The sequence below is a fragment of the Anopheles coluzzii genome, chromosome 3 (genome assembly GCF_943734685.1).
Source record: "Anopheles coluzzii chromosome 3, AcolN3, whole genome shotgun sequence".
Taxonomy (NCBI): Eukaryota; Metazoa; Arthropoda; class Insecta; order Diptera; family Culicidae; genus Anopheles; species Anopheles coluzzii.
Genome location: NC_064671.1, coordinates 35,913,737 through 35,926,764, shown reverse-complemented (window position 1 = coordinate 35,926,764; position 13,028 = coordinate 35,913,737). Strand labels below are relative to the sequence as shown.

The 13,028-nt window shown below is 44.6% G+C and overlaps 1 protein-coding gene across 10 annotated transcripts in view; it reads left to right on the top strand.

Annotated features, from left to right (window-relative positions):
- LOC120959288 (uncharacterized) overlaps window positions 1–13,028 on the top strand; it is a 70,378-nt gene that overhangs the window by 23,526 nt on the left and 33,824 nt on the right. For all 10 annotated transcript variants that reach the window (XM_040382568.2, XM_049610285.1, XM_049610284.1 and 7 more), the window contains exon 2: window positions 6,907–7,544. In XM_040382568.2, the coding sequence (XP_040238502.2) occupies window positions 7,369–7,544 (176 nt within the window). In that variant the 5' untranslated portion in view covers window positions 6,907–7,368. The remainder of the gene's footprint in view (window positions 1–6,906; window positions 7,545–13,028) is intronic.

Here is a 13,028-nt window from a genome sequence, read left to right as displayed (position 1 = left end):
GGTAAATAAGGGCATATTTAACCAGTGTGTGGTAATGATTATGTTTATGTTGGTGAATTTAAATGTTTTACACCCCCATGTACGGCCGGGACGTATGTTGCTTTGTCGAAGCTGTTGCTTCAGCCTCTAGCTCGTTGCATTTAACTGCTCGGTTGTGCGCGCGTTCGTCCCAACACCGTGCTCTGCATCGTTCGATGTGACCCAGCGACGAGCTGGTGAAGCTAAAATTGATTGCACGATGGCACAATGAAATCCAAAACGTACCAACTTGCTGCTGCGCTGTGTGGTATGTGTGTGTGTGCGTTCCTAACGTTCCAACGTCTTCTGGAAGCAAAACTGTCACCGTAGCATGAGAAGTGCACCGGCGAGTGTTCACGTTTCGTTGTGTTTTGCTCTGCTCGGCGATGCTGCCTTGATGAGATGGTAATTGATCTTTCTGAACCTTTTCGGTTTTCGTTTTACGACGAGCACAGTTTGCCAATCGAAATTGAATTTATGAAGCGATTTAAAAGAAATGTGGTTTTTACTTTACCGTGTGATTTAGCAGCACTGGGAGTTTCATATTTTGAAATGGTTACGCTTTGAATCGCTGGTTGACGAGTGGTTGAAGGTTAATGAAATGAACAGTCTTAATGTCGGTTTAATGAGTCGTTGCCTCAACTTAGTTTGTGTCAAATCTAATGGTAGTGAAACATAGAGCACAAGAAGTTACAAAAATCCATTTGATGTCACAATAATACATTTAAAATTGAAATATTTGTCATTTTCTTGAAGATAACCTGGTAGAAAGCGTTAAATGACTACTTTGGGACAGAATTGATTTGTTTTTCTATTGTTGTTAAAATCTATTAAAAATGATGTTTGTTATTCTGTGCTTAACACGCCAATGTGTCACTGCCAATTAATGACTGTTTGATTCTTGTTTGTTGCGAACAAAACACACAAAAAATCCGGAAAGGCAGACACACCCTTCGCGTCTAATGGTGAGAAATCGGTTTTCGTAATTCCCTTCATATTTTCAACAGGGTCGTCCCCAGCTCGCCCTGTTCCGTTTGCCAAACCTTCGCCTACTGGCTCACGACTCCGGCACAGGACGTGATGATGGCGAGCCCTCAACAAATCACTCGAAAAGCTCCACTACGAAGGCTCCCTTTGCTCGGCACCGAATCGAAATGCTTCCTTTGCCCATCACGTCACGTGCCTCAAGTGGCAAACACGTGCGCAATGTTTCGGTGCTTTACGCGTTATGATTTATCGGTTGCTTGCGTCAAAATCGCCAACCACCTACACACACACACACACACGCACGCGATGGTCTTCGTTATGCCCGTGGCACTCCTTCCGATACTATTTCTCAAGGAGTCCAACGTGGTGAACAACCACCATTTGGGAGAGAACGACAGCGGCAAAAAACCACAAAACTTTTCGTGTGTCGGTGTGTGTTGCCGAAATTGTGGACCGGGGAGACCTTGTGGGTGTCGCTGGGGAGGGTGGTGGCCGAACCGACCTACGGCTATGAAACGTGACGTGCCTAATGACACCATTTGGCGGTGGGTAGGGTCGTACGTAAGTGCAAAATCGTTCAACAACGGTTTGCGCTTGGGTTTGCGCGTTTGGGAAATTGGGAGTTTTGGCGTACATACGCACACGGTAACGTGGCCTCTCGATTTCCGTTGGGGAAGCATTATTTTCCGCTGTTGTTGACGGAAGGCACCAAGGGCCCAAAACCCTTTGGGGAAGGGGGGGGGGGGGCGGGTTGATGATAAATCGCACAAACACACTTGATTGGAAAGCGCCAAACCAAACAAACCGAACGGTTTGGTGAGGAAATTAAATCGTTCTACGTGCAGCTGGCCACGATGGACACGCGCGTCGTAACGAGTCTTCAGATTGTATTGGGTTGTTTTGGGAAAATGGGAAAAGGCAAGAACGCAGTTTAATTTGTGACTTTAATCACTTTTCGGGACGTAAATAATTTAAACCACAGTTCGTGCGTAATGGCCAGAATGCAAAGATAAGCATAATTTACAGACATTGGGTTGTTTTACCTTTCAAGTTATAACAATTAAGCAATTTTCAGTCCATGTCTGTCAAAATATTCATCAGCCGGATTGTATTGTGCGTACCTAACTGACAGATATGCGGTACGTCATATTGGATTTTGACAGCACGTGTACGCTGACGGATATCAAACATATGTTCTTTACACCTTTTAAAAGTTATTTTTGTTTCGATTCGTTTTTGTATTTTTATTGCATTTTAACGTATGTCTCTTTATGAAGTATTAACTGCATTTGCAATTATCTTTCCCATATACACCACGTCAATACATTACATCCGCCCGCAGAATGATTGCACCCGGACACGAATGCCATTGCGCGCTCTGTGATTGCAGCAAACAGTTTGATGCATTGCACACCTCAGCATACCAGTTTGCGGGCATCCATACCTACTCCAAATGGTCATTGTGTTCTTATCATCGCCAACGCGCACTTCCGACTGCGTTTGAACTTGATAAGTAAACACACACACATTTCGTACCGCACCGTACCTAACACTCCACCGGGGCTTTTCGGCTTCAAGCTTCCCCTGAAACTGGCCGCTAAAACACCACCGCGCTCCTCCGGTGAGGAAGAAGTACCACGGGGCACGGCTGATTGTAAGTGGCGGTGGTTTAATTACCGATTATGGTCAACTGATAAAGGCTGGCGGACTGGGCTGTCCTCGCTGGAATGTCATTACCACGGAGGCAGTGGGCAGAAGGCGGAGAGAGAGGCACACGCGCGGATAGAACCGACGCACCTTACCTATCTTCTGGGCGTAGTAGTAGTAGTAGTAGCGGTTTGTTTGACGTTTTGTGTAGCCTACAAAGCGACGTTAACAGATAAGGTTCTGCTGCTGGCCCCATATCCACATTCCCTCCCAAATGGTTTAGTAGTATGCATTAGTATAATTATCGTCACGTCATATGGTCCATTTCGTTCGTTCTTTTTCTTTTTTGGGGCCTTCAGGCGAAAACCCCGGCCTTTTGTTTGTGTTTCTGTACGCAAACTAACGCAACTTGAGCACTGTGTGTGCTTTATTGTATGTATAAGGTTCCAAAAGCAATAAATAAGCCTAAATCGTCTATCATCCTAGCGTAAAAAAAACCTTTGTGTGCGAATTTTAAACCAGCACTGTAGAACTATTTCGCCCCATAAAGTAAACACGTCACGACGCTCGCGTGACCATATGGGCAAACAAGTAAACAGAGTTCTCGCTGGGCGCTGTGCCAACGTCGTCCCATGGGCCGAGTGCTGGACACGATCAGTTTCATCGGCTCTTCCCTGGGGACGGCCAGGACGAACGGCACGGACAGGGTTTTTTTATTTATTTTCTTCGTATAATTGGAGTGCTTCCGGTTCCGGAGCGGCAGGCTAGTCCCTGGGGGAATCGCGTGTCAGGGTCTCAGAAGGTTTGTGCGATCCACTGCGCCAAGTGTTGATTTTACAAATCAACACTGCGGGGAATAATTATAGAGATGTAAAAGGGCGTTACTGAGCGATTGATTGGGGAAGGAATTGCGTAAAAATGTAACTTAGGAGCTCTCAGGACTTCAAAACGGTTTGAAAACACTGTACAAGGTTTGATGTTTTGGCATGATGATCCCTTCCTTCTCCTCATCTTTCGTACTCAAATTCATTACAAAAAAGAGACTATTCGGGGAGCTATTACTAAATCTAACCTTTAACATATTCCCCGCATTGTATTTATCGCGCGGTAAGTGTTGTTTTCTTTATTCCGACGGTGGTTCCGATCAGAATTATGTGTGCTCCGGGCCCCAAATGGTAGGAAATTCGGGAAGAAGAGCCGCACTGTGTGTTGTGGTGCATTAGGCAGCGAAACTATAAATTGACCGCATAAAAGCGCGTTGACCAAGACGTGCACGGCCTATGGCAACCCTTTGTTACGTCACACACCGTTAGATCGTTGCAGCAACACTGAGGGAGAACTGAGGGTTGGTTAGTATTTTCCAGAAGTTGTTTCTCCAATCTCCAATTGGCTGTGTGTTTATGTGTGTGTGGGTATGCATGTCAGCTGATGTGTTTATTTTATGTGTCTCTTCCCAGCCGAGGCGTTGCTTCTTCACACGCCTCGATGACCTATTTCAACCATATGTCAGCCGGTCGGTATTTGTGTTGGATCTGTTACATGGATGTTTGTTATTCGGTTCTTATTTGAATTAATGTTATCTAACATCAGCCATGTTTAAACGATGTAAAAACCTTATGTTGGTTAAAAGCTGTATTTTCATTTGTGTTTTGTATGTTCATGCTCTGACAAATGCGCATGACTCTAGTACAACACCGACGCCAACCCAGTTTTTAACATGCTAATATTAATGACTTTAGCAACAAGTGCTTCAAACTGATTTGACCCACGCGCGCGCGTTTGTGTGTATGCACGACCCTGTGTCTCTCTGTCAAGTTGTCGCGATGATTTATTCGATGCCGCATATTGCGCAAGCAGCAGAAAAATGTGTGGCTAGATTTCCGGCTCCGTTTTCCCGTACTTCCTGTGCAATTAGGTGAAGTAGTAGCATGGGCAGTGGGGGGAAAGAAAGGGGTTTAGACAAGCAAATGGCAAAGCGGGAAACGATCCGGTGTCACGCCATTGCGGCGTGCTTGCGTTTTATGGAGACGTGCGCTCCGGGTCGTTTTCAATCCTAGAATGGTAATTTGGGAGGAATTTCGCTTGCCTCGGTGCAATTTTCACAATTCGGGCCCTCTCGAAGACGAACTCTGGCATCTCCCTCTCCGTTTGGCAAATGTTTGCTTTTTTTTCTCAATCCTACTACGCTGTGCTGTGTCTGAGTGTGTGTGTGTGTGTGTCGTGTTGCCATTTTACATGTCGCAACCATATATGGGGGGGGGGGGGGGGGGGTAAGAGCACTTTTTTGTGTCATTTTTCAATTGACCGTCTGGATCGGAAAGGGCAATTTGTGCACTGGAATGTGGTCTTGATTTGCGAAAGAATTCCACTTAATTGAATGCAGATTGTTGCGCGCGAGAGTAGCGCGAAGAGTGTGAATCCACGGCGAGAAAGTGTGCGGGAAGCACATCAAGGGTTGTGGGTTGATGAATGATTATGGTGAATTTCGGTAAGATAAATCAACTCAAATCAAGGTGTGGTGTATGTTGGATTGCCTATCGTTTTACCGGTGCAAAAATGCTTCTCGAACGATCTAGCCTGGGTGGGTACAGTTATGGCAAATGTAAACAAAATACTGTCATAAAAGTCCCGAGTCCAATCGAACACCACACAGTGTGATTCACCGGCTTTACTCTCCACCCCACGATGCACTAAGCAATGCGAGATAAAGTGAAATATTTTGCAAGGTGACGATGCGTTATCGGCATTTCGTATGTGATACCTTTTTTCCACCTTTTATGTGATACCAACGCCGTAAACATGGCTTTGGTGGCTCTCTGTGTGGTTGGAAAAGGATAGGTTTGGGGGTAAGTAATTTACGACAACCTGATAATAGAGTTGATAAACGTTCGGCTCGAATTCGCACCGCAGCTTTGTACTGCAACATTTTGCTCTAATTACCCTTGGATGGTGATTCAACCTGCCCGGTGGGGGTTTTGATTGTTTGGCAAATGTTGCTTTGTGCTCGATTGACATTCGAGAAGCGCAATCGTTGGGTGAGTTTTTCACATTGTTGCTTACTTACTGTAAAAGTTGATAATTTTACGACACAAACTACATGTTTTTGATATTTTGAGATTGTTTGGAAGCTTTTTGTACATTTCTTTCACTAACTTTTATGTTTTATAAATATTTACACAAAACTTTATTAAGATAAAATCTCAGTTAAAACTGAATCTTACAGTTGGTTTCACCACTTGCACTCATAAACTAATTCTATGATCGCAAACACACCCATCGTGTAAACATACACGAGATTACAAAGGTCACCCGTACTCAGCAACCTTAACAAACCCCTGGAGATGTTATCAGCCTTGTTTTAACGGCCTAAAATTAGTTTTGCAATCAAAAGTTGTGTGTCCTCGTAGCTTTTTAGAGGGTTAGATTGCAATGCTTTGCGATAGCGACCGATAACATAAATCCACCGTGTATACGCACCCATTTTCATTACATCACTTCAACCTGCGCTCGATCTAATGCTTCACAACAGCGCCAAAAACGAAATCGTTTTTTTAGATGATTTAACTCGCTGTGCAAGAATTCCCACGCGAGCGATAAGTTCATTATCTGAAGCGGATGTTAACAGAGGTTTTGTAGCTAATTTGTCTCGTATTTTCCCTTCTTAATTCCGGTTCCATCGATGGGGGTCGAAGAGGAAACATTTTTTTTTTGTATTTTTGCGCACAATCTAACATTTCTGCAACACTGATAAAGAGCGCCTCCGAGATTTGAAACCTTCGACAGGTTTGGTGATGGATTATCTCGTGTGCGGCGATAGGCGATAATTTATGTGAGCTGGGGGAGCGTTTAAATCGAACCTTAAAAAGGGAATATCCGTTGACGTTGGTCCAAGTGTGGCGGTGTAGCAGTAGAAGCTTTGACGCCTTACGGTTTGGACGGGGTAATTGGTTTTCTGTGCCTTTTTGCAACCTTTGGACCGTTCCAAAAGTGTGTGTTTTGTGTACTTGTGTATCGATAACTAAAATCACAATGTAATCCTCAGCTTAAACTAATGTCATTTTTATCTGTTTTTATCTCTTTTTGCAGGATTGAAAGAACTCGTGAGCATTTGCTGTTGGCACTGGCGTGGGAATATAATCGTCAGAATTTAACACTCTATACTTTGAGCCCTAAAGAAGAGGGGGTTCTCCCGTTTGTGTCGCTGCAGTTTCAAATTATTAATGTGTGATTTTTGTTTTATTGTTTTTACTACAGAAAAAGTGAAAAGTGACGAAATTGTGATGTTTTCCGCTCGTTAATATATATTTTAAAAAACCCGGGGGCCACTAATGTGTGAGAAAAGTGAGTGAAAAATCGTATGGTGTGTGTCTGCGCAATGGTTATTTATGATCGGTTATTCGCTATTCGTTCATGTTTGTGGCTAAGAATGCCCAGGAAAGTGTGAAAGTGTGTGTTATGCTCGATGTAATCTGCACATGCAATAGAAGGTGAAGCCTGGCATTTGTGGTGTAAAAAGGCATTGAAAAACCAGCCGGTGCGGTGATCAGTGAAAACTAAGCGAAGCATCAATCGTTTATCAATCAATTTAGTGCTAGGGAGTTACATTCCGCCCAGGAAAAAAAAAGAAGTCGCTGCTAGTTTCCAGCCCCCTCCGCCAGTGGTGGGTGGCGGCATCCCCCAACAAAACATATCTCCGCGCGTACCATACCGCCGTGAATGACACTAATAGGGCCGGGCGCCCCAGGAATGGCATTTATGATGAAGAAGAAAAAGTACAAGTTCTCGGTGGAGCTGCACCTGGAGGAGCTGATCGAGGTGCCGTTCCTGAACGCGATGCTGTTTGCGAAGGTTCGCCTGCTGGACGGTGGCTCGTTCCAGGCGCACAGTACTAGGTAGGTAGCGGATACACCCACGTGGACACACGGCGGGCACCCCTTAATGTAGCTGCCAGTGGGAATGGTTCTTATTGTGACATACTTACACGACTTGCATCATTACTGCTTGCGCCGACTGGGGTTTTTGTTATTTGTCGTGTTGTGTGCGCAGCCGCCGCTGTGTTGACTGAAGGTGTAGGGAGGCACCGTCTTGCAAGATTCTAGACAATTGTTCGCGCTTCTTGTCCGGCTTATCGTACGTGTGTTTTGTCCGTTTTGACGATGGCACGTGTCAGTACATGTGTCAAAGGGTGGTGGGTGGGTGATATGATGGCAGTGTTTAATGGGTTCCGCATTAGTAGAGTTGACAGTTTGTGTGACAAGTATGTCTTGTTTTGAGATATTTTGATGAAAGGTAACGATTAGAGATCGATGTGACATTTAAAACCTTGCCTTTGGATTGGAATAGAATTAAAGCATACTTGATTTGAATGAACTAGAAAAATTCTTGTTTGAATAGCACGAGGATACAAATCAATCATAAAACCTTAACCTTCATAACTTCTTGAAGGGTCATTAAGATGTTTAGATTAGTAATGTTGCCTTACTGCTGGGTACAATCTTTTGAAATAGCTTTTTACTCATTTTTTTCCTTACTTTATTGATTCTTTCTTAAGTGAAATGAACTTAATGCAATGAGAATTGCACTCTATAGCACCCTTGTTGGACAAATCCAACAGGAATTTCCAAGGAGACTGCCCAAAAAGGATGCCATAGAGTCCAATTCCCAATATATAAAATTCACTTCCTATAAGAAAGACTCAAGGAAGTGTCCCACAACTATGAGAACCCCTGCAAAACCCTGTAAATGTTCCTGCTAGATTGTCACTAATTGACACTAAACGATCCCTGCAAAGGCATACATTTTCGTGTAACTATTTTTTTTTTAATTAAACCCTAATCGCTACAAATAAGGACAGAAATGGAACCGTCCGCTAATTTTCAACAGTATGGTAGGCTTTCTTCTCAAACCTGAGTTCTTTAATAACCGAAATAGTTCACCAAATATTTACCTGGATCTGAACCTTTTTTATTTGCTCCATTATATGATGATTCCTCAATACAAAGGTGCTAAACAAACATCTCACTTATCATGCAGTCGTGAATTGGATTTCCACACATTGACCATTCGAGTGGAATATTTCTGGCAAGTTCTGGCGATTTCTTAAATCACGAATTAGTCGTTGTTCGTTGTTTAATTATTACACAAACATCCATAATTTTACCGGTTAAAATTTGGTTTCGTAATTTCTTACACACATGAAACCGTCGTATTTACTTTTCATCGTTTCTTTTCTGCCCTCTAAGCTTTTGTTTCCTTTTTTGGCACCAGAAAACATGTCCGTTGTGTTGTTGCCAAATTCATCCAACAAAAATAAAACTCAGCCTGCCCTTTGTTAAATCTTCCACAAATCAACGCTAAACTTTCGACACCGGACAACGGATGTAATGGTTTGTAAATTCCGGTTCGAGCGACCACGTTCGGCCCCAAAACCGTACCCATAAAAGAGACAAATGTAAAAACACAAAACGCTGGCAATGTTGCTGGCCGGTTTTGTTGCGGTGTCACCCCGAAAAGCTGGCCCCGAAAAAGTTCAACCATTTTAAACCGATGGCTCCCCCCGACTTCCGCCACTATATGCAACCCAGCGCGCGGAGTGTGCCAAAAACCAAAGAGAACCGATTTAACTGCCTCTCCATGATGACGTCCTTCGAGGATGGATCGAACGGCTGCTGCTGCTGCTGCTGTGATGTGGTCTGAGCCCACCGAAAAGGTCGCGCGAAAGGCTGTAGAGCCACTTCTGTACGTGGCTGGCTGGCCACACGCGGGGGTCGTTCGGAAGGGTGCCCCTGCCAGGTCAGGTGGAACGTAGAAATCGCAGAACCGCTTGCTGCTTTCTGTCTGTGTGTCTGTGTGTTCGTGAGAGAGAATGTGGACCGCAGAAGAGCGAACGTCACCGAGCCGCGCGCTGGCAGCAGGAGACTGACCAACCAACCTTGAAACGGTCGCAACCTTGCGTCATTGTAAAATTCAAACCAGTTTACCAGCCAGGCCGGATCCGTGTTATTTTTTGTGTGTGTGACGTCGGACGTAAGCTGTGTGTGTGTGTGTGAGCGAGCATGAAACGATGTTGCTAATATTGTTGTCCTCATTTAATGTTCAATTTTGGCAAAAAGAAGGTAGGCCATAAAAATGTATTGCCCTCCAAAAAGCAAAAAAGGTTGTACAGAAACAAGCGCCTACCACACTTCATTGTTTGAAACAAGTGTAGGTAAACGCGTATGTCACACATTTATTATTAGAGTATGACACGAACCACCGTCATGCCATGTGAGCTTCGCAGATGTAATTGAAAGAATATGTATACACGTTGTCCAAAAGTTGGGTCTCCTCAAAATGTCTGGACCATGACTTCCAAAAAAGGAAAGAGAATGGTCATACATATGCATATGCCAAATTCATTACACGTATGCTCTCTGCGCAACTCGTTTCGTCGATGTGTTCGTTTCGGTATTGATTGTGCCGAGTCTCCTTCACGCTCGCTGCAATTTATCTGTAGTGGAGGAATGCATTTCCTCCCTTACTGTATGTTAAATGTGTATAAAAAAACATAAAAACACTCTACAACACACAAACACACACGCATACAGAATTGGCATATATCAGCTGTGCGATCAAGTGAAGAGGCTTCTGATCTGATGCATCAGGGTTAATAAAACTGTTGTCCCCCGATTGTACACACACCACGTTGCCAATGATCGTACTGCCAACGGATGAAACTTACACCACCACCAGTCCAATTGGCTTGCATAGGGGGTTGGATAGCATCAAATAGCTCGGCCTCACATGAAAAAGCGAAGAAGAAAGGGGTGGTTCGTTGGTTTGATCGAGAATGAAGCGCCCGCAATCGAGACACGAGCGACACGCTCGTACACGCCGGCGAAGATGACGTGTGCCAACGGGTGGTTTTATCGCTACCAGAACACTCACACACTGATGCTTCTGCGTTCATTTTTTACAACCCCTATGTCACAGAGACGACCACCAGAATATGTGTGTGTGTGTGTGTGTGTGTGATGCTGTAATTAAAGAAAACGATTTTTTCCCTTTTATTTTTATTCCCCTAATTCCTTGTGGTTTTCTGCAAAGACTACCCCAGGTAACGAAGTGTGTAGCATAGTTAATTGGCTGGAAATCCGCAAGGTGGGCGCACGGTTCTAAGGCACTCCAATAAACTCCAACGAGAGCAGGTTTGTAGGTGGAATAAAGTATCGCTGTCGTGCGAGTGTTTATTGCTACAGCAACCGCCCTCTATCTGTGGACTCTCGACCGTTCGTTCTCGACCTGGTGCCGTGGTCGCTGGGGACAACTGTCGAGAACTCCGGCTCGGGGTGATTGTTGTTTTGACACGACGGTGCCTGGGAGCAAAGCACAGAGACAGACCGAGACAGCGTGTGTTTATCTGGGTCATCACAAAACTCTCCGTGTCCGAGAATGGAGTGGGGGAGGAAAATTGGCAGTTGGTTACGGTTGTAATGGTATTTGCGACGAGAAGTTAGAGCTAATGGTGGACGGTTGTTTCTTTTTTTGTGAACCTAGTGTCAATGGGAGTTATGTTGGTTTGCTCCAACACTAATTCTGGTTGAATGTAAGTGGTACAAAATGGTTTAATTTGTCGCATTTTCGTGTCATTTGGGATAGTGACAGAACATCTTCCCAAGAAGTTGGAAGATATTTAGTTTATAATAGAAAAGTTGGTTGCAAGACTCGCTCTGATCCGCTCCGTTTCCGTTTGGTATCAACAGTGGTTTCGTGCTTCAAGATAAAGTTGTATGTATGGACGTGTCCGCATATTCTCGTCACACATACACACTCACACACACACACACACATGCGCGTGCTTTAGTCGTTGATCGCGAGGGCACTATGTTCCAAGCCGGATGTGCTTTACCATTAGATTCTGTTTTCTTTCCGAAGAGGTCGCTACATCGAATGGGCCACATTCATTTTTAAGAGGGTTGGCTTGGGTGTTCTACTTCTTGGTTTAAGAATGGAATGCTTAAGCAGACAAACGCATTATGGTGGAATGTAGAAAAAAAACACATCCACTTCCTCTTCAAGTTTGTTGTGAACTGCGTCCCTTTAAAGGCGCTACAGAGAATCGTTCGCTGTGCATAACAACAACATTTCCTACTGCCGAGGTTTTTGAAAGGCGTGGATGGCAAGCAAATGGACGATGAACGACACAGTCTGTGCCATTCGCCATTCATAGACGTTGTGCACAGCACCAGTCCAAGCGCAAATGACCAAATGACCTAGTTTGGATAGGATGACGGGGGTGATACGTCTACCACCGGCCTGGGAGCTGCCTGCTGCCAGTTGCCGTCAAGCGTGAAGCAAGGGGACGAAGGATTGATATGTGCAATGCTTTAATTTATCAATGAACCTGGGAGCAGTGTGTGTGTCAATCGGAGTCAATGCTGTGACAGTTTGTGTTGTGCATCCTGACATGATATTAGAATTATATTGAAAGAGTCTTTACTTAAAATGGTTTAAAAACAAATATCCACGTCATCGTCATACTTCCTCATCAAAATCGATCGATTTCTCCTCCCTTTGAATTCCATCTTTCTTTTACGTAACGCTTTTGTAACGAACGAAGAAGCATCTCCGTAAAGATCTATTGCATCGCACGGTATGTTGTGGGGCCGGTGACCCTATAAATAGCGCCCGCTCCATGTTTGGCTTTTGCGATCGAAGTTCCAAAAATTTCCATGCACACAGGCCCACCGGCAGCGGGACCTTGAAGCTATTTTTAGAAGTCCCTTGGATCTAAGATTTGCGTGTGTGTGTTGTGGCAGCGCTTTTCAGAAGATTTCCCCGGACCTGACGCTCACGGCCGTTCGCTACCACTCTGGACTCTCTGGCAGTGGTTTCCGGCATTTCAAACATAAATTCCAACTTCGCTGTTGGATTGAGGAATTGTTTGTGGAAGCCCCTGAATAATGTTGTCGGTGGGATGTTTTCCCAGCAATTCCCACTCTCCTCTGTACTGTTGGTTTAGCCTTAGGCCCCAATATCCCCGTGGGAATATGCGGGCAGAGCGCAATAGCGACACGGAGCGATATGTTTCCGCTGTAATGGATGGACTCATTAAACTGAAATCACACCTCCCGACAACGTTTGTACAACCTTCGGAATCGAATCGAATTCTGCTGTAGGTTCGCTCTATTGACTATGTTTTGAGTTGACTGTTCATCGGCACGTTCGGCACGGCGAGTCAGGAATTTTAAAACAAACACACACTTGCGCGCGCAACGTCTCTAAACAACGCGTTCCCGATCGCTGTTGGCGTTCAAACTTTGGAACACCGAAATCAATTTAGCGTATGTTTTGCTCCCCCCCTCCGCTCAGCCACCAAAACCACACAACTATGCCAC